This window comes from Talpa occidentalis, unplaced genomic scaffold (genome assembly GCF_014898055.3).
Source record: "Talpa occidentalis isolate TD23 unplaced genomic scaffold, MPIMG_talOcc4v2.1 talOcc4.16, whole genome shotgun sequence".
NCBI lineage: Eukaryota > Metazoa > Chordata > Mammalia > Eulipotyphla > Talpidae > Talpa > Talpa occidentalis.
Window position 1 is genome coordinate 603577 of NW_023601653.1, and position 20856 is coordinate 624432.

Genomic DNA, 20856 nt, shown 5'->3' on the forward strand with positions numbered 1-20856 from the left:
AGGTCGCTCAGGGCCGGGTCACTGGCTGGAAGGAGGCCCCAGCCGCTGCCCTCAGTGTGGACACGGCTCCATCGCTGTCAAGGGGGAGCCCGGGGTGGGGACGGCAGCTCCCGGGGGCCGGGACCGGGAGGACAGCGTTCACCGCTTCCCGACCCTGCAGCCGGCGCCTGCACAGCTGCCCGCGCCCGCCCGCCCGCGCTAACGTCGTTAACACCGTGTCCTCACCCCGCCGGCTGCGCTCCTCTGAATAAAGCCCAAATTAGCATTCGGTGCAAGGATCGTGGGCTTGTCAGATGTCACCTCCGCAGGGGCCTGCCGGCGCCCTGGCAGAGCGCGGCCGTTCTGGAGTAAAGGGAGGCTGGGACTGACCCTGAACCCGGGCCTGCTGGCCGGCCCCCGGCCTCCTTTAGGATGACAAGCCACACAGGGCGGAGGGCACCCCAGACCCGCAGCGGGTCTCACCCGGGGCCATGGCTGTCGGGTCCTGGGGAAGGCATGGGAGCTCTTTCTGGAGGACAGCCCCGCCCGGACCGTCTTGCTGGGCCTGGTGCACAGGGAGCTCCAGGTCCGAGGTCTTGGGGCCACGGCGCAACGCCACAAGGCCCCAGGTGTCTGGTGCAGGCTGGGGGGCTGCACCCCATGGTCACAGCCACCTGGGGCCGTCTGGGGCGGGCCTCCTGCCACCCACGAGCCACGTGGGGCCGAGCCAGACCCTCCAGCACCAGGTCCCACCTGGCCCCACGGGGCAGCCCATCACCCTGCAGTGGCACCAGGCCGCGGAGCCTCCCGACGGGGGTAATCTCATCAGTGCAGTGAGGGGTGCACTCTCCTGGCCCAACACCCAGCCTGTTAAGCACCCAAAGGACCCAGGTCTGAGTGGTTCCTGAATGGGGCCTACCTAGGAGGTGGGGGTTCTGGCGCCCCAGACGGGCAAGAATATGGCGGGGGCGGGGGGAGGCGCAGCGGCTGCCTGGGGCCTGAGCCGTCTCCGTCAGCCTCTTGCCCTCTCTGCCCCGCCATGGGGGCTGTGAGGGTCCAGCGGCGGGGGTGCCCTGCTTGGACACGGCCCACCCCCCTGCTCCCTAGTGACACTCCCACGTGCGCCGGAAAGGTCGGCTCCTCCGCGCCGCGCGGCTCCATGCTGGGATCACGCTTTACGAGCCCCGACGAAGATCGTGAAGTTCCACAAATGTTATTGCAAAGAATGACCCGGCCTCGCTCCTGCCGCGGCTCTCCTGCCGCTGGGCGCAGGGGCCCTCGGCCCAGAAGAACGAAAACAGAGGACAAAGGGGGGGGATTTGTCTGTGGCAGGAGGAGAAGGGTCCCCTTGCCGGGTTGGGGGAGCAGGTCACAGTGCAGGCAGCCCCCCAACACACGGTGTCCCTGACCCTGCGGTTGGCAGCGCTGAGGAGCAGCCTGAGGTGGGACCAGGGGGGCCTCAGCCTCTTGGGTCTGCTCCGCCCAGGCCCCCCAAGGCCCACAACATGGGGGCACTGCCCACCCCAGTCCTGTGCCTGCGCTGACCCAGGAGCCACGCTGGACAGCCCCCCTCCCCACGCCTTGTGGGGCCCAGGCAGGAGCGCGTCCCTGGTGTGGCCGGCCTGGAGGTGGTTGGGATGGCGCGGGGGACAGCTGTTGTCTTCAGTGCCAGTCTGACTGCCCAGACGTCCAGGACCCTCCCGGTGCTAGGGGCTTGGGATCCACACCACACCCCGTCCCCGGCTCCCCTGCAGCACCCTCCCAGAAGCACCCCTGGGCCCGGCTCCCCTGCCCCCATCAAGCCGCCCTGCTGCAGTGCTGAGGCCCCCGTCCATGCAGGAGCCGGCACAGGCGGTCAGGCACAGGCGGTCAGGGTGTGGCGCCGGCCTGGGCCCCAGGGCTGGCACCCACGGGAGCGCACCCACCTTGTGGAGCACGGCTGTCCACCCCCTACCCCGCCCCCGTCCTGGGGCCGCCCCCGCCTGTCGGGATGGAGGGAAAAGTCGCCTTGACGAGCTCCAGTCAGTGAGCGTTTCTGACGGGAGCGCCACCAGCAGCCGCCTGGCCGGGCCGGAGGGAGCTCAGCGCGTCTCCCGGGCGGCGCCGGCCCGTCTGCTCGAGCGGGGTCTATTACCGCGTCGCTCTGCCTGCGATTATCTGCAAATAAACCAATTTAGGAGCCCGCCAGGGTCTATCTGGCCACCTCCCCCGGGCCCTGGCCGCGCGGCCTCGTCTCCGCCGCAGCATCTGTGTGAGATGTGGAGCCGCGTCGTTTACCCGAGAGCGAGGGCGGGACACGGCGGCAGGACGCGGCAGGCAGGAGACGGCGGCCCTCGCGCCAGCTCGCAGGAGTCCCTGGCCTTCCAAGGGAGGACTGACTGGAGCCCGGGACACCCCAGCGGCTGGCCCAGGGGTGCACGGCCCCCACAGCGCCCTCCTCCCGGGACCTCTAGATCCACCACCGGCTCCAGAAAGTGCAGGGCCCCGAAGGAGACCCAGGTGCCTGCGGAGGCCGCCCAAGGGTCACTGCAGTCCACCCCTCCCTGCCGTGCATGCAGGGGGCTTGGGATGGGCCTGCCGCCTCCTCCAGCCAGCGGGCTCTGGGGTCCCCTGCAGGACGTCTACTAACGAAACGTGGGGGTCCCCGAGGGGCTGTGCTGCCCACCGCTGGCACAGGAGCCATGTGCCAGCAGGCAGCGGAGCACGGGCGCCCCGGTCAGTCAGGCCCCAGGGCCCACGGCTCCCCACAGACATGGCGGCGCACCCGCAGAGCCGGGGACACAGGGGCCCACGCCAGAGCTGACCCGGCATGTGGACGGGACACCCCGCGCGCAGGGCCGGCCCCCCACGCTGCAAGCACCCCGCGAGTGGCTCCAACGTCCCTCCGCGGCGGCCCGTCGCTCTGGAAAAGGCCAGGTAGTAAACACCAGGCTCGCGGGCTGCGGCCATCTGTGCTGTTTCTGCTCACGCTCGAGCCGCGAGAACCGCTCTCAGCCGCGGGAGCGGGAACTGGCAGGAAGAGCTGCGCAGCTGGCGGCCCCCCTCCCTCGTCGGTGCCGGCGCTGCCCCCTCCCCGGGCCGGGCCCCCGCGCCCCAGCAGGCGTCTGGCCGCCACCCGCCCCCACGCGCCCCTGCTGGGCGTGCCGGACCCAGGCTGAGGAACTTTCCAGAGCAGCAGCCCCGCACTCCGCGCCCCTGGTGTGCCCCAGCGGACGCCTGGCTCAGCGCAGGGCGTGACCTGGACCCCCTCCGGCGCGGGAGGCCCCCTGCTCGCCTCACAGGCGCAGGGGCTGCCGGGCTCGGGGAGGACCACCACGGCCAGGCGGCCAGGCCCAGGCTCCCAGTGCAGGACTAGCCTGGCCCGGCCAGACCACGCCTGGAGGCTGCGGACGGGGGGCGCCTGGGCCCCAGATGCAACCCCACCTCTCCCGACGCCTCCCTGGGAGGTGCGGCGGCTGGGTGGGCAGAGCAGAGCCTGCGACCACGGCCTGGGGGGGGGTGTGGTGGCCGAGCAGCCCCGCAGAGCAGCGTCCCCCCGACACCCCTGCCGGCCCAGTGCCCGCGCACGTCAACAGGAGACTCTGGGTGCCGCCAGGGCAGGGCACAGCGGGGCCTGACGTTGGGCACGTTTCCCGACCAAGGCCCTCGAGAAGCCCAGAGGCGCCCAGGAGCCCTTCAGGGAAATCGAGGCAGCCGGCCCACAGCTACGGGCCCCGGCCAGACCCTCGCCAGCTGCACACTCGGGGCCTCGCGCCCGGGACACCAGAGGCCCGTCCACTGCGAGAGCCTCCCGCCACCACAGAGACCCGAGTGGCTGCCCCTGCCCCTGCCGGGCGGCCTCTGCCCACCAGCTGAGCCAGCCCGAGACAGCAGCCGTTGGCGGGACCCCAGGGCTACACCCGCAGGCGCTTCCGAGACGTCAGATCTGGTCACCCGGCGGGACCCTCGTTCCTCCACAGTGACCACCGGCCAGCAGGCCAGGGCCCCAACGACACGTCAGGGCAGGGGGAGTGGCTCATCACATGCCCCAGCCCACACGCCGAGGCCCCGGCTGGACGCGGCTCTGCGCGGGTGACCGGCCCAGGTGTGGCCTGTGGGGTGCAGGGCAGGGGCCTAGGGGCCGCTCAGTCCCTCTGCTCCAGGGACGAGGATGCAGCCCCACCGCAGTGCTCACCGTGGCAACTGCACACGCCGTGGGGACCCCACACCGGAAGGAGCCACCCAGTGGGGACAGTGTCCAGTCCGGGTGTCAGGGCCCCCGTGGCCTGGGAGGGGCAGTCACCCCCACTAGACTGCGATGCCCTGACGCAGGCAGAGGCCTCCTTCTGGGGTGTTCCTCCACCCTGCCCTTCCAGCTCACTGCCAGGGGAGGCCGAAGGTCGCCTGGGTGGGAGCCTCACTCTGGGGGGCCACAAAGTTCCCACCAGCCTCCACCTCCTCTCCTGCACCCCACATCAGCCCATTACCAGATCGGGGCAAAGATCCCACTTGTCCATAGTCCAGGCTGCAAAAGACCCTCCACTCCTGCCTGGACACCCTCTGCTCCTGCCTGGACACCTGGTCTCCTGCCTGAACACCCTCGACGGCCTCTGACTGACTGTCCCTGCCTCCATGCAGGCCCAGACACATGGAGTCACTGGAGCTCTTCAAAGTGAGGGGGGTTAACTGGCCACGGCCCCACAGGGGATCTGCTGCCCAAGTCACTCTGGAGCAGGACATCGGCGCTCACCGCTCCCCCAGGCCAAGGGGCTCTGCCTTGCCCAGGCTTTCCCCTGGGTGGGCCCCCCTCCCCGACCCCGGGCCAGGGCGACCTCCACCAGGGCAGCGGGGGAGCCTGGGGGCTGCCGACACCACAGCCCCGCCTGCTCCGGGCCCTCTCGGGCACTGCCCTGGGGGGCGGGGCGGGAGCAGCGGGGTGGAGAGGACCCTCCTCTGTGGACTCTGGACCCAGGGCCACCCTGGGCTCTTGGGGAGAGGCCATGCCTGGGACAGGCCTGGGCCCGCGCCCAACAGGCCTGGGGCTGCCCGGAACCGGAGCTCTGTTTCTGGAAGTTTCCCTCCAAGGGCGTCTCCGCAGCCCCTCTGCGGCTGAGCCCGGGGCGTCTGCAGGGCCCGGCTCCCGGGGCCCACATGGGGTCACTCGCACACTGTCCCTTCACCCCCAAACACGGCCTGCACTGCCTTCCTGAGGAGGGGGTGTCTGCCGGCCTGGGCCTGGGCTGGGACACTGGGCGAGACCCCAAGGAGTCAGGAAGGCGGCGGGGCCAGGCCAGGCCACAGCCCTGCTGCCCCCGCCCATGTCCCCGCCCACTGGCCACTGGCCGGATGGGCGCGGCCGGGGCGGGGCTGGGCGGCCGCAGCCCCTCCCTCGGGTTCTCCAACACACACACCCGCCCGTCGTCGCAGGACGAGAAAGTTGGGAAGTGATGACATAAGATTAAAGGCAGAGAAATCACTTCAGAAATGACAAGGACGACCGACGTTGCCGCCGCTCAGATGCCAGCCCCGCGCGCGCCATGTCATCGCTAATTTCCTAACGACACATCCCAGAAACAAAGCAAAACAAAAGAACCATCAACTCAGCGTTTAGAACAACATATTTTGACAGCGTATTTTAAAACCGGCTCCCCGCTCCCGAGGAAGCGCCGCCTCGCAATCTCCAGGGCTATTCAGGACACACCAGCGTGATTGTCTCATTCTTCTCGCGGTGAAAGCCCGGATCCGGATCCGGGGGCAGGATGCTCGGGACGCGGCCGGGCCGGACGCTGCCCGCACCCAGCAGGCGCGGCGAGGGGCCCGCACCTTCGGGGGCCGCAGCGGGTCCTCTGGCCGGGACCTGGCCGGGACGCGCCCGCCCCGGAGCCCCGGCCGCTCTGCGCTGGCCACTCGCTTGCTGTCAGAAACGTGGCCACTGAGAAGGGGAACGTGGCCGCTGAGAAGGGGGACACGGCGGAGCCGTGGCAGTGGGAAGACGGGTCTGGACGCCCACGTGACCCCAACGCCTGGCGAGGCCACGAGCAGCAGTCCACGGGGCAGGACTGGCCATGGGGCCGATGCCCGGGGTGCTGGCAAGCGTTGGCAGAGGCGCCCGCACTAGGTCTGAGACGCGCCCGCCCCAGGCCCACGGCCGACGCGCTGACCGTCAGACACACCCCCACCCAACGCCACCCAGACCACGGCCCATGGTGGGCAGGGTCGGACTCACGAGACGAGGGGCCCAGGGCCCCTGAACTCCCACTCCGGGGCAGCTCAGGGCAGCTCGGCGCTGCCGGGGATGGGGTGAGGGCGATGGCAAGGAGCAGCCACAGGGAGGCAGGGGCAGGGGGAGAGACCCCTGGGGGCCCGTGCCCAACAGGCCTGGGGCTGCCCGGAACCGGAGCTCTGTTTCTGGAAGTTTCCCTCCAAGGGCATCTCCGCAGCCCCTCTGCGGCTGAGCCCGGGTTCTCTTCCCGCGGGCCCAGCGCCCCCTCCGCCCCTTGCCGTGACGCCGGATGTGGCTGGGCCTCGTGTTGGCACAGGCCACCCAGGGGAGCTCGCGTGGTCACGCGCCCCCCAGCCCTCCAGCCGCTCGGGCCAGGCCCGCGTGTCCAAGCACCGCCCCGCAGACACGCCCGGAGGCCGAGGCCCGAAGGAGTCTCTTGTTTCACGCCGCTGGCTCTGCGCCGACCTGCGCGGGTGGGGCTCTCGAGCTCCCTGTGGCTCCAGGGGACGCCACCCATCAGCACGCAGGGGCGTGGGACCCTCAGCCCGACGCCCTCCATCCCTCGCTGTTGCCGCTGCGGAATCAGACGTGCCCAGGCCGGGAGGGGCTCCCGAGAGCGGCGCCTTCTAAGGTGCCCAGATGCACAGAGATGCAGCCACAGGGCGGTCGTCCCTGGGCGGGGGCCTGGGAATCCGGTTCAGCCTCTCGGCCCCGGAGCCCGGCTGCAGCGGCACGAGGAATCACCGGGCAATGGATTTCCAAAGACCCGTCCAGGCGCCCCTGTGAGCAGACGCCCCGCCTTGGGGGCCTGCGCCGCCTCCCCCCGCCCCAGCTGGGGAGCGGGACCTCGAGGCCTGCCGCGCCCACCCCCCAGCCCCGCCAGCCCCGCTGCTCTTGCGGGGTCTCCGGCACAGGCAGCCGGTCCTCGGGGGCCGTCCCGGTCTGGGGCCTTACGCTGTCCTTGAGCCCTGACCTGCCCACCTCCTGGGTCCTCAGGTTCTCCCCACCGGTCATGGGCACAGGCAGGACCCTGTGCCCACCCCCAATAGCCAGCGTGGCCCCAGACCGGACAGGCCAGCCAGCCCCACTAGTCTCACGGCCTGAGGGGTTGGGGGGATTCTCAGCAAACCCCTCTCTCGGGAGAGCCTCGCTGCCCGCTGGTGGCCGGGAGTATCCTTCACTCTCGCTCCCTCTTGTAACAAACCTGCCCTTCTGGACCCACCAGTGTCTCTGCCGTGGGGAGACTTGCTGGGACTCGCCGGTGCTGCTGAGAGGGGGGCTCTGGGAAGCCTTTCCCAGGGTGAACCCAAGGACCCCGCTCTCAGAGGGGTCACCTTGCTGACCAGGATGCTGGGAGGAGCCGAAGTGGCTCCCGGGAGGGTCAGGGAAGCTCAGAGCGGGCATGGGCCTGGCCATGGCAACAGGGAACAGCGGGGGCCAGCCGGGAAACGAAGGACAGGGCGGCCGTGCGCATGTCCGCTCCTGGCCCCTCTGCGGCCCACAGGCAGGTGGCCGGCGCGGCCGAGTCCGCTCTGGGGTAAGAAGGCCAGACCAGGCCCCTCAGCGCCCGGTGCTCCAGGGCCCCTCGCCCCTGCGCAGGGGACACGCCCACCGTGCCCAGCGTGTCCCGGCATGTCCTCTTGGACAAGGGCCCCGTCGCTGGCCCTGGAGCCTCCAAGGCGACCCCTCCCGCCCAGGAGCATCTGCGGGACCCTCTTTCCGACGGCCACCTTCCGGGGGCAGCCAGTGGATGCCAGCGGGGAGGGTCGTCACCCCGCCAGGAGAGGGGTGTGACCGGCACCCCAGGAGACTGGGGCGAGGGCGGGGCCGAGGCGGACCCACTCTGCGCCTGCAGTGAGGGCTCGGGCGGCGGTGCCCAGCCTGCCCGGGGGCCCCTCGGCAGCCGCTGGAGCCGCGGTCCCTGCTGGGGCAGCTCCGTCCTGCCCGTGCCTGAGAGACAGGCCAGCCCTGGGCGCCAGAGCCAGAGCGGGGTCCCTCCGAGGAAGGCGGGGGGGGGGTCCGTCTCCCTCAAATATGTAATGAAATTTAAATTGAATCTGGTTTAAAATCATTTACCTTTTGACACCGTGTATCAGTGCGCTGCGCGTCGGCCGCGAAAGCAAATAACCTTCCGAGCAGAATGAAAAATTACTCTGTCTCTTTTGATTTCATGTTAATTTTCAAATTTAAAGTATCCCAGAGCTCCCTGCTTGGGGTCCATCCCTCCGCGCCTGCGGGGCGCTCGGGGGCCCATCTATCCTGGATGCCCTCCTGGCTGTGGGGTGACTGGGCCCGGGGGATGGGCTGCGGGGTGACCAGGGTCCAGGAACAGGCTGAGGGGTGGCCAGACTTGGGGGACGGGCTGTGGGGTGACCGGGCCTTGGGGACGGGCTGTGGGGGGACAGGGTGCAGGGACAGGCTGAGGGGTGGCTGGACTTGGGGGAAGGGCCGCGGGGTGACCAGGATCCAGGGACAGGCTGCGGGTGACAAGGCGCCGGGGGCCGGGCCTGCTGAGCCCGTCTGGCTCTCGGCTCCCACGCGGGCCCAGCCCCAGCCACGGCCGTCCTCAGCTTCCCAGCTCAGGAGGCCGAGGGCAGTGGGTGGCCGGCAGCAGGGCCCACGGAGGCGGTGCTCCTGACGCCCAGGAAGGCGGGCCCGCCTGAGGCCGTGGCGGGCGTCCAGGGAGGACGTGGGGCCTGGGCCCCCGGGGCTGCTGCTACTTCTTAATTAGTCAGAGTGAACAAAGGGGCTTTCAGTGGCCTCAGCGCGGAACCGTCACGTGGCCGCCCGGCCGGGCCGGAACAGAGTGGGCTTTGCCAGGACCTCGCCCCCACCGGCCAGCCCAGGGGGACGCGGGGTTGGGGGACGGGGGCCCGGAGGGGAAGGGGCCGCTGGCCGCGCTGGCCGGCAGAGGGGCCCGGCTGAGTCACGCGGTCCAGCCTCAGGCCACCCTGGGGCCTGAACCCGGCGGCTGCGCTCCCCAGCGAGGGGCCCTCCTGGGGACGCAGCCCGGCCCACGGTGGCCCAGGGCCAGGCCCGCACAGAGGCCCCGGATGTCGGTCACCAGCCGCCAGCGCCAGGCCCGGCCCCGGGGGCTTGCTCCCCGTTGCCCCTCCCCAGCTGCACAAGCAGCCCCAGAGGCCCGGAGAGGGATGGACGGGGGCGGCAGAGGGCAGGGCAGGGGGCGCCCCTGGGAGCAGGGCTGTGCGGAGCCCCTGGGCTCAGCACTGCGTGGCACGGCAGCCACAGCGCCCACAGTGCCCCCTGCAGTGGCTGGACCCTCGGAGTCGGGAGCCGCCGGGCACCTGCTGTCCGTGTCTCCCCCTGAAGTGTCCCAGACCCTCTAGGGGGCGTCCCCATGCCAGGCCCACAGGGTCTCAGCTCCTGCTTCGAAAGGCATGACGGGGCCGCGGGGGGGCAGGCAGTGAGGCTTCCTGGGGGGGCTTCCTCTCGGGGGTCCCCGCCCTGGGGGCACGCGGCCCCGTGATGCCTGCACGCGAGTCTCGCCCACTGTCACGGCGCCCGACCCCGCAGAGGCCGCCCCGCGGCCCGTCCCCTCCGGTCCAGCTGCCGGTGCTGCCTGGTGGCCTCTGCACCGGAGACCCAGCTCCTGCTGCGGGCCGGGCCGGGGAGAGCCGCGGAGGCGGGCGGTGTCGCGGCCCCCAGGAGGGTGCAGGGATCGTGGAGTCAAACCCTCTCACCCCCGCACGTGCCACGCTGACCCCCCGGCCCAGGTGGAGCTGTGCCCACGCCCGCAGCGCGTCTGCTTTCGCGAGTCCCGGGGTGGCCGTGCCGTGGTAACGCCTAGTGCCCGCTGAGCCGCCGCCCAGGCCGGGTCTCCCGAGTTCCTGTGTCAGCCCCCGCTGGCGGGGGAGGTCAAGGCCGAGGTCGCAGGGGGGTTGCGGGTTGGGACCCCACGGGTCGGGCTGGCGGGCGGCTGCCTGGGGGTAGGGTGGGGGACAGGCCGCGGGGCGGGCAGCGCCTAGAGGCCTCAGGCCGGACCTGCGCCGTGGACCCTGACAAGGCCGTGGTGGGGAGCGGGGCCGGCCACAGGGGGCCGGAGGAGGCAGGAGCGGCCGGGGCGCCAGGGCAGGAGGGGCTGAGGTATCTGGATGGAGGCCGAGGTTCCAGGAAACGGGAGGGTGATGGCCGCAGGGGTCAGGCAGGACCAGGGCCGGGCTCTGCCCTTGCGGCTGGCTGTCCGTCCGAGGGCAGCAGGCCCACACACCTGCCCCAGGCGGGGCCCGTCCTGGCCAGCGGGTCATTTCCGTCCACGGTGTCTTCTCGGGCTCACACCAGCCTGGTCTCCGGCTCCCACTCGCCAGCATTTGTGAGCTGAGGCCCTGCCGCTGGCTGGCTGGGAGGCCTGTGGCGGGGGCGGGGGGAGCCCTGCTTCGCCCGTAGACGGAGAGGACAGCGCCAGCCCCTCCTGGTTTGGGGGTGGTTTGTCAAGGCATCGCCCCAGCTGAGTCAGCGGCTGTGAGGGCTGGTTCTGAGCGCTGGAGGGACGTGAGAGCTGCACCCAGAGGGCTTTCCCCTTTTGCCCTGTCTGCCAGGAAGCTCAGAGCTAAGATTCTGGCTTCATTTCAGGGGCTCCCCCAGCGGGCTGCTGACGCCCTGCTGAGATGGCCCAAGATGGGGAGGGCGTCCCCCCTCTGCCAGCACCAGCCCCGCAGGCACGAAGGGTGTCCTGCGGCCCCGTCGGTGGAAGGGGAGCACTCCCCGCGTGCAGGGCTGCAGGGAGCAGAGCTGCAGCCCGGCTTGCACCTCCACAGACCACAGGGAGGGGGCGAGCCCCCGTGGGGGCCAGGGGAGCCCAGACCAGGGTGGGGGGACGCCCCGACTACAAGGACTCCGCATCCCCACAGCGCAGGTTGCGACGTGGAGGTGCGCTGGCCCCGCTCCGGAGGGGCAGGCCCGACGGCGTCACCCAGCGCCCCTGCCGCCTCCCGGACTCAGCACGCCCTGTCAGGAGCGACAGTTTCGCCGTCTGAGCCCGCGCGCGGGAGCCGAGCGAGGGGTGTGCTGGGCCCTGCCCGGGGTCTGGACGCCGGCACTGGGATGCCAGCAGCAGGCTCTGGCTGTGCAGGGACGGGGAGGTTCCCACCCCCCGAGACCCGCGGTGCCGGGGAGGTCAAGGAAGACAGGGGGGTGGCCCCATCCCCTCCCGCCGGCAGCCCTGGGCCCGGCACGCGGAGGCCGTGGGGCCACAACTGGCCCCCGCCCAGCCTCGAGGGCGAGCGCAGCAACGGAGAAGCCGGTCTTCACGGCCAGTCACTGCCACACCCGGTGCCGCAGCAGGACACGCGTGGGCTCCCCAGCAGCACCCAGCCCGCTGGCGCCGCCCAGGCCAGGCACCCAGCGCAGGGAGCCAGGAGGACTCGGCTCTGAGGGTGGGGGGCGCCCCGTGGCTTGAGGGCTGCTTTTAAAGTCGCCTCGAAAGAAGCCTCTGCGAGATCTGCGGGGCGAGCTGGACCCTGCACACGGCCCTCGTTAAGGCTGCAGCGACGGGGCAGGACGGGCTGCAGCGTCAGGAGACCAGGGTGGCCCGCGTCCGTCCCTTCCTCCAGGAAGCCCTCCCGGGTCAGCTCCCGTGTCCACCGGGGAGAAGGGCACGTCAGGAACGTCTGGCATAGCGTCGGCACAGGACCACCCCGTGGGCCGCGCTGGTCAGGCCTGGCTACTCCCCTCGCTCCTGCTGGAGCCTCGCCAGAGCCCCCGCCATCTAGGGGCGCGGCAGGCGGGGCTCCTCCAGCGGGCCGCGGTGTGGCGTGGGCGGGGAAGGGGTGCTCTTGTCCCGCTGCACAGGCTGCTGGCGGCACAGACCGGGCACCGTGGAGCTGGGGGCACGGCAGAGCCCCCCGCCCGAGGAAGCCGAGAGCACTGCCTGGGCCTCCGGGCGCGCGTGGGAGAACCGAGCTGAGAAAGGGCTTTTCTGTAGGCCTGGGGGTGCTCAGCCGGCCCCAAGGGCATTTCCAACACGGTCACCGGGACCTTGTGAACGGTCAGGGGCTGGACACAAGCACAGGCCTCTTGGTGCACAAGCAGCTGCAGGAGGGCGGGCCCTGTCCAGGCCGCAGCGTGTCGGCCTCCTGGAGAGCGGGCCCCAAACCCGTCTCCTGAGCCAAAGCCTGGCCGGCTCTGCGATCCCCGCAGGGCCGCCGGCTGCGCGGTCTGCAGGGGCGGAGGGTGGACAGCGCCGTCGCGGCCCCGGGCTCCCGCTCAGGGTCCCGTGCTGCCCGGCCCCACGGCTCGCACGTCCACCTCCCAGACCCGGCACGCCTGGGTCGTGGCCAGAGTGTTCCCGAGGGCAGGGCGGCGCTGCGGGGCCAGGACACTCCTGGAAGCCCCCCGGGAGGACGGCCCCGCAGCGTGAGGCGCACGGGCCGCTGCGTTGTCTGACCCGGCCCGCCGCGGGCTGGAAGGACGGCCACGGGGGACCCCGAGTCCCAGAGCAGACTCAAGCCCTGGCCGTGACAGCCGCAGGCCCCCAGCCCCGGCCTCGCCGGGAAGGCCTCGGGTGTGGCAAAGCCGGGGGCCGGGGCCAGCAAGCGGGGGCACAGGAGGGGCCCAGCCTGCTCCCCAGCTGCCCCCGCGGCCTGCCCCGGCCCGCCCCTCCTGTGGCTGGTGGGCTGGGACGTCGCCGCAGGCCCCTCCCCCAGGCAGGTGGACACAGCTGGCTGGGCGCGTGAGGAGCGGGCGCCAGGGTGCTGGCCGTGGACTCTGGGGCGACGGCGCCCTGGGCACGGACGCTGAGGCCCTCACATGGAGCCTGTGTGGTTTGGGTCAACCCGGTGCCGTGCGGCCTGGGCTCAGCGGAGCGCGTGACGCCTGCTGGAGAGGCCGCCGCACTCGGCCTGGGACCACCGGGAGGACAGGGCAGGTGCGGCCCCGGGCGAGGGGAGTGGCCTCCAGCACCCGCCCAGCTCCCGTGGGCCTCCAGGCAGACCAAGGAGTCCTCCTGGCGCCCGGCACCCCCTGAGCCCGGAGACCCAGCCAGGCCAGCACAGCCCACCCCGGAACACGGCCTCGGCCCGTGGGCCCCCTGGCCGCCGGCTCTGCTGCTGCCCGCACCCGCGGGGCCTGTGGAAGCAGAGGCCCTCGCTCCGTCACGTGGCCTGTGCCCACCTCACACCGGCACCCCACTGAGAAGTCCCAGCCACTCCTGACATTGGCGGCGGCGGCCCGAGGTGGGCAGGCAGGGCTGGTCTGCCGGTCTGGAGCCGGATCCCACCCCCCAGAGGGCAGATGCCAGGGGGACAGCGCCCAGAGAAGGCCCTGCACCCACACAGGCCTCCTCCTTCCTTCCAGGAGGGCAGCTGCTGCCCGGTGCCACCCCCCCGCCCCGTGCACTGGGGCCAGCCCACCCCGTCAGGCTCCCAGACACGGCGGGGGGTGGCGGCGGGAGGCCGCACGGGTGACCGCTTCCCTGTGAGCGCTGCCATCCGGCCACGCCTGCTGTCGTGGGCAGTGCTGTTGGGTCCCCGACGCGGCCAGGGAAGCGGGCTGGGCGGCCAGCCTCCTGGCCTCCTGTGCTGCTGCCCCTGACAGAGACCGCTGGGTCACTGCCCGTCTGCAAACGCCGGCCCTGGGCCCCACTGTGGGAGGCACGTCACCCCGCGGTGCAGCTGGGGAAGCAGATGCTGTCAGCGGGCCTCGAGGGCAGGGCCAGCGGCCGGGGCTGGAGCTGCTCCGTGGCCCCGGGGGCTCTGGGAGCGAGATCCGGGCCCTGCCAACCTCTAGGTGCCGCCCCGCTCTTGCCCAAAGTCCACACCGAGCAGACATCGGCACCTGCCTCGGGAGACCGAGGCCCCAAAGGGGACAGTCAGGAGGATGCGTGCCGTGGTCAGTGTGCACGCGGGGCCGGCGCCATGGACAGGAACTCCGGGGCCAGGAGGGGAGCCCCGGCACCGGGGGAGCCCAGGCCCGCCCACATGGGGTGACGGCTGCCTCCATGGCCCTGCAGCCCCCGGTTCAGAGCCAACTAACGAGGGAAACCTGCGGGCACCATCCCATCAGGGACCCCGTGACTCACCACATGGGGCATCTCTGGACTCACAGGGGACACAGGGCCGGGGGCCGGGGGAGACTCAAGACACGCTTGAGCCCGGGGTGAACAAGGGGCAGGCTGGGCTGGGGTGCAGGGCCTGCACGGCGTGGGGGCTCAGGAGCTGCACTTTCGGGGCTGTGGCCAGAAGCAGCCGCCGATCCCTGTGGGTGCGCAGAGTGACGCCCATCCCCGCCGCCCCAGGACCAGGACAGCTCTGCTTTTGCCTCAAAAAGAGAGGGAGCCAGACGCCCCGACATGGCTGGAACCGGTCAACGATGCTGGGGCAGGGGGGGCCCCAGGAGAGGGGCCGGGAGGGAGGGGCACCGGGAAGGAGCCCAGGCGGCACGCAGGACAAGAGCAGCTGCCCACCAGGAAGCCCCGCAGGTGCTGGGCGCTGACCTGGCTCCCTCCCTCCCTCTGTGGACGGCTTCGGGGCCAGCGGGGCCCAGGGACGAGGCAGGGGCCAGAGGGCACTCTGGAGGTGGGCCGGGGGTCCCGCCAGTGGGACTGAACCCAGGGCAGCCTCTCCCCAGCCCGGGGCCTGGCTGCTGACGGCAGAACTCTGCAGAGTGAGAGGCGCCAACAAAATCTGTTTCAGTGGCCTCTAGACACCCCAGAAATCTTGAATCACATGTAGGGGGTCGGCCCCTCTTGGGGAGGGAGAAGTGGCAGGTGGGTGGGCGTCCGGGCCAGCGGGACGGGCTCTGGGCCCCGGCCGCCCGGCCCACGCCACAGTCAGACGGAGGGCAGAGGCTGCCAGCGGCGCCCGCGGACACACCGCCTCCCCGGCAGCCTCCCTCCGCGCGGCCCGCGGCGCTGTGGGCACGTGGATGCTGGGGCCGGGGACGCAGGTCGCGGTCCCGGCCCCACAGCGGTCCGGGGCCCCCGCCGTGCCCGGGGCCAGAGGACGGAGACGCCGGGGCAGGTGCCGCGGCGTGGACGGGCCCCGGCGAGGGTCTGGCTCGAGCAGGCTGCTGGCCGCGCTCGTCTGCCCGCAGGACGGGCATCACGGTCTGGAGCCACCCCTGGTGGCGCCCAGGGTGCGGGGACTCCTGGCATGGGGGGGTCAGAGATGCTTCTGAGCACCCCAAGGCCCGACAGCCCCACCAGCCGGCGGCCCAGCCTGGGTGTCCGCGCCCGGGGGGCGGGTGGGCGCCTGGACGCAGCGTCTTGGGGGAGGTGTGGCACCTGGCCCGGGAGCCGGGGAGCAGCGCGGGCAGGGCTGACACCGGCCCGGGCTCACCCAGGGGGGACCCAGGGCTCACCCAGGGGCGCCCCGCGCCCGCCTCCCGTCAGGAGACGCCGCCAACAGCCGGGCCGACCGGGCGCGTCGGGGCTGCTCACCGGGCGCGCCAGCCCGGCCGCCAAGACCCCCCGGCCCCGCCTGGGGCGCCCGCAGCTGTAGCCGCACCCCGTTACAGGGCTCACCGGCCCGCGCCGCCTCAGCCCCGCCCACGCCCACTGGCCACGCCCACTGGCCACGCCCACTATCTAGCCCCGCCCACGCAGCACATCAGCCCCGCCCACCCTGAGCTTTAGCCCCGCCCCATCCTTTAGCCCCGCCCACCGCGTCCTTGAGCCCCGCCCCGTCCCCGAGCCCCGCCCCCGGCCTTCCGCTGGTGGGGGGCGCCCTGGGCAGCGGGAGTGGACGCGGCGCCCCCAGGGCTCCGTGCCTGGAAGGCCCCGCCGGCAGCCTGGGGGGGCGCCCCGCGGCCCTGGGCCCTTCCTGCCCCCCGCGCCTCGGGGCGCGGGTCACGCGGGCCTGGGCGGGGGCGCGGGCCGGGGGCGCTCCAGGGCGCGCCAGCCTCGGGGCGGAGCTGGCCTCCCGGGGCCAGAGGGCCAGGGCCGCCTGCTCCCCGGGCGCGGTGGGGGCCGCGCACCCGCGGCCTCGCTGCCCCCCGGCGCCCGCCTGCCCGCCGGCCCGGGGCGCCCCCCCCAGGGGCCCGCGAGGCGGCCGGCGGGGCCGCGGCCTGCGGGTCCAGCCACGACTCGGGGAGACCGCGCGGCCCCGCGTCCAGCCGCCGCCGCGCCGGGGGCCTCTGCCGGGTCGTTGGCTCCGCAGCCCCAGGCCCGCCCCGCGCCGCTGCGGAGCCGCGTAAAGAAATGGGGTTTAATGTTTTGCTTTTCTTGCCTTTTCTAGAGCCACATCCTCCTCACATCCCCGTGGTTACACCATGGAAGTCACCTGCGAGCAGCCACGCCGCAAAGCCGACCTCCACATTTCCCTCCCGGACGCCGAGCGGGGTCCCCGGGCGCCCCCAGGGACACCCCGAGCTCAGCCTCCCCGCAGGGCGGCGGGCGGGTGGGGGCTGGCCGCTCCCCGAGGCCTCCTGCGCCAGGGCCTGGCCGGAGCCCCTCGGGGGACACGCAGGCCCCTGCCCGGCTGACCCCTCGGCGCGGCTCTCAGCCCAGCCGGGCGCGCGTTGCCGGGGCGGGAGGCACACGCCCCTCCCGGCCGAGACCCCACGGCCGCGCAGGGGAGGGACGCGGGTCCGGAGCGCCGAGTGGCCCGGCAGGCGGCTCTCCCGCCCGCCTCGCCGGACCCCAACGCGACGTGTGAGCAGCGGGAAGTGGCCTTTTCTGATCTCTCCCAGATAGGCGCTAGATTGTGTTTGTCCAGGGCGCCCGCAGCGGCCCACGCTCGCTTAGTGTCCTAATGGATTAAAAACAATTTGCAAGTTGTTTATAATTTCTTCCCATCCTTGGAGCCGAGGCCGGAGATTCAGCTGAAAGACGCAGCTCCCTGTCCAGGGGGTTCGTTGAAAGAAAGAAAATCCCCGTGCAAAGCAGCGCACGAGCCCCGAGCCCCCCGCCCCCCGCTCCTGGTTTGCGCGAAATCAGACTTTCCTCCCACCCCCCACACGCCGGGGCACCTGTTCACCCGCGGGCACTCGGCCGCCCTCCGGCCCCATCAGAGTCGGGGCTCCCCCACGCCTGCCTTCAGCCTCAGCCAGCGCGCCATCAGCCAGCCTGGAAAGCGGCTTTGGGGTGCTGCCCAGCCCTGCCCCGACAGCCGGGCCGCAGCGTCCGGGGCCAGAGGCCTCTGCCCTGAGCGGCTGGGGGGGCCTCTCCAGGCCGCGACAGGGGCGTCCCCAGACCAGGCCAGGAGGTGCAACTTTCTCCTCCTCCCCCGCGTCCCCGTCCACTCCTCCCGCAGCACCCGGCCCGCTGTCCGGGGGCGCACAGGTCGGGGAGGGCCGGCCGGGGAGGGCCAGCGGCCGCTGCCCGGGGCCTCCTGGCCTCTCCCGCAGGAGGCAGGGACAGGCGGTGTCTCTATAGCAACAAAGCTAATTGGCGCCTGCAGGTCGCTCTCCCGCCAGCCGGTGGCGCCCGACCCCTGTGCTGGGAGCCCCCCAGCCCCCTTCTGGGGGGCTCCAGGCGGCGGGCAGCCGGCAGGGAAAGCAGGGCAGGACCAGCCCTGTCCAGCGGCCAGCAGCACTGCCCAGCTGCCGGGGCGCGCGGAAGGAGCCGGCGGGGACGGTGCGGGGCGGCGCCCGCTGTGCCCCTAATGAACACGACACATAGACCTGCCTCACCACACAGCGAGGACGCTGCGGGCACCCCGGCCCTGAGGGCCACAGGAGCCACGCGCCCGCGGGGTGCAGCCGCGCTCCCTGCGGCCGGGGCCGGGGCACGGCAGGGCGGCCCCGCTCGGGTGTGATCTGCTTTATCCTTTCCAGAAGAGCCGTCCGCTTCTCGGGGCGCTGTGCTGAGCTGCGAATCACTATTATGCCTGTTTTGTCTCGGCGACACGTCTTAATTTCTCCAGCGCGTCCCTGGCGTCCTGGGCTTGTCCGGAGACGCCATCTCATTGCCAGTGACTCCTCGTAGCGCCGAGATTTGGCGACCCGGCCGCGGGGCCGCCCCGCCGTCCTGGGGGAGACGCCTGCGCCGCCGGCCGCGTGTGGCAGAAGCGCCGTTTCGGGCGCCGGGGCCTCCTCGCGGCGCCTGGCGTCAGGGGGCCTTGGCTTCCACGTGCGTCCTGTCGGCAGCCGCACCCCACCGACGGGTGCAGGCCGGAGGGGCCGGCTGAAGATCCGGGTGGGGGTGGCCTCGCGGGCAGGGCAGTGGGGGCAGCCTGGGTGTGGGGTGTGAGGTCGCGGGGTGGGGTCAGGACCCAACCACACTCATCCCGTCTCCCCCCACAGGGCTGCCCCCCGTGGGGTCTCGGCACGGCCCCAAGGACCAGGCCAGCAGCAGCCCAGGGCTCGGGGGGCTGCTGTCTCCTCCCTAAGCCCGCTGGGGAGCCCCTCTCGGGGTGCCCAGAAGCCTGTGCACCTCCTCCCTGCAGCTGGAGTTCGGTGCCTTTGACCCTGCCCACGCCGGCCGGGGCTCGCCGGGGACGTCAGCCAAGCCCAGGCCTGGGGCACCCCGCCTGGCGGTGCCCGCCCGCGCCCCGACCCCTGCCCACCCAGGGCCGCCGCCCGAGCCGGCGATTCAGGGGCAGGACCGAGCCGGCCAAGCAGGCGGACGGGCCGCGGGCTTCCCTCCGGGCGGCCGTCCCGGGCCGGGCCCCGTCCCGCTGCGCTGGCCCGAGCAGGGACGCCTGGGCCGGAGCCCGAGGAGGTGCTGGCGAGCCCGGCGCTGGCTGCCTTTGGGGTTGGGGCGGGTGAGGATCCAGGTTCCCCACCTCGCCGGCCGCCCTCCATGACAGGTGCGCCCAGCGCCGGCCCTTCCGCCCGCGGGCTCGGGAAGGGGCCCAGCAGCCGCTGCCAGGAGGCCGGCGGCCGGCCAGCCGGAGCCTGCCAAGGACGCGCCGCTCCCGCCCGCCCAGCCAGCTGCCCGCCGCGCCCGGCGCTGACCGGCGCGCGCCCCAGTCCCGGCTGCGCGGGACCGACCCCCATCGCGGCGCTGCCGGCCCGGGCTCGGCGCACTTGCCCCCGCGCCGGCCTGGTCAGGTCCCCGCGCCGCGGCCACGCCGGAGCCTGTGCCCGGGGCGCCCGCCGGCCCGCCCGGCCCGCGCCAGACCCGGGTCCCGACGCGTCTCCGGCCGCCGCGGCAGGCGGCGCCTCCCGCCCCGGACAGCGGCCGGGGCTCCTCGCGGGCACCAGCCTGGGCGCGGACCCCCCCCCCCGGGGGCCGCCCCGCCCGCCCCGCGCCCCCGGCCCCCCGGCCCCCGCCCCGCGCCCCCGGCCCCCCGGCCCCCGGCCCCCCGGCCCCCGCCCCGCGCCCCGCGGGGGTGTCGCCCCCGGCCCCGGCCCCGGCCCCGGCCCCGGCCCCGGCCCCGGCCCCGCCGCCTCCGGAGCGCGCGGCTCGGCGGGGAGCGGCGGGCGGGCGGGCGGGCGGGCCGGGCCGGCCATTCCGCGCAGGGACGCGCCGCCACCGGGCCTGGCGCGGGCGGCGGGCCGGGCCGGGCCGGGCCGGGCCGGGCCGGGGCCCCCGCGGCGGCCCGCCCCCGCCGCGCCCCGCACTCACCGCAGTAGGCGACGAGCAGCCCGGCCAGGATCACGAGCGCCCAGAAAGTTGAGGACAGGCCGGGCCGCGCGGGCGCATCCTGCCGGCGGCCGGAGCGCGGCGATGGCGCCATGGAGCCGGCCCGGCGGGGCAGCGTCTCAGCGGCCGGCCCTGCCCGCGCCCCCGCGCCGGCCTCCACGTGCGGGCCCCGCGCGCGCCATCCCCGCCGCCGCCGCCCGCCCGCGCCGCCGCCCGCCCGCCGCCCGCGCCCCCGCGCCGCCCGCGCCCCCGCGCCCGGGGGAGGCGGCCGCGGCCCCGGCGCCGGCTGCGCGCGCCCGCCCGCCCAGGCGAGCACGCGCCCGGCGCGCGCCCGGCGCCGCGGGGCCCCGCCGGCCGGGGACGGGCCAGGGCCGGGAGGGCGAGGGGCGCCGGCGCGCGGCCTCTGGGGGGCGGCAGCGGCCCCCGCGGGGCGGCCCGGCCGGCCGGCCGGCGGGAAGTTGGCGGCCAGCGCCCGGCTGCCCGCGGGGCCCGAGGGCCGGGGGCCCGCGCAGGACCCGGGGGCTGTCCCGGGCAGCCCCGGCCCGCCGCGGCCTGCCCGCTCCAGCCCCCCCCCCCCCGCGCCGGGGCGCGCTCGGCCTCGCCCGCAAACCCGGGCCTCGGGGCTGCAGCGGGAGGGAGGCGGCCGAGGGCGCCCCCGCCCCCCCAGAGGGCGGTGCGGGCGCCGGCTCGCTGCCCACCTCGCGGCCTGGCCCCGCCGCGGACCCGGCATGGGGGGCCGAGGCCCAGCGGTCTTGGGGTCCCGGGGACCCCTTCCAAGGAGGCGCTAGAGGGCCCGGCGCTGGCCTGACGGCCGGACGGACGGGGAGATGCACGCACACACATGCACACACCCGCACACATGCACGCCATGCACGCCACAGTCTAGATACACGCATGCAAGCAACACAGGTGCGCACGCCCACACACGCATGCACACGCCCACACTCGCACGCACCCATACTGTCCACACACACGCACGCCATGTCCTCATGCATCCGCACACAGCACGCACAACACACTACACGCGCGTGGTAACCACACATGTGTCCGCACACAGCACGCACAACACACTACACGCGCGTGGTAACCACACATGTGTGCAGCACTCTGCCCTGCCCGTGCACGGCCCTGTTGCACGCCAGGCAAGCCCGCCTCTGCACGCAGCACACAGTCCCCGCAGGGGAAGCCCAGG

At 73.5% G+C, this 20856-nt stretch overlaps 1 protein-coding gene across 1 annotated transcript in view; it reads right to left on the bottom strand.

Moving 5' to 3' along the window:
• Positions 1–19758, bottom strand: part of TAFA5 (TAFA chemokine like family member 5) — a 53628-nt gene extending 33870 nt beyond the window's left edge. Inside the window, exon 1 of the mRNA XM_054695969.1 lies at positions 19647–19758. Within this exon, the coding sequence (XP_054551944.1) occupies positions 19647–19758 (112 nt within the window). The remainder of the gene's footprint in view (positions 1–19646) is intronic.
• Positions 19759–20856: the final 1098 nt, after the last annotated feature.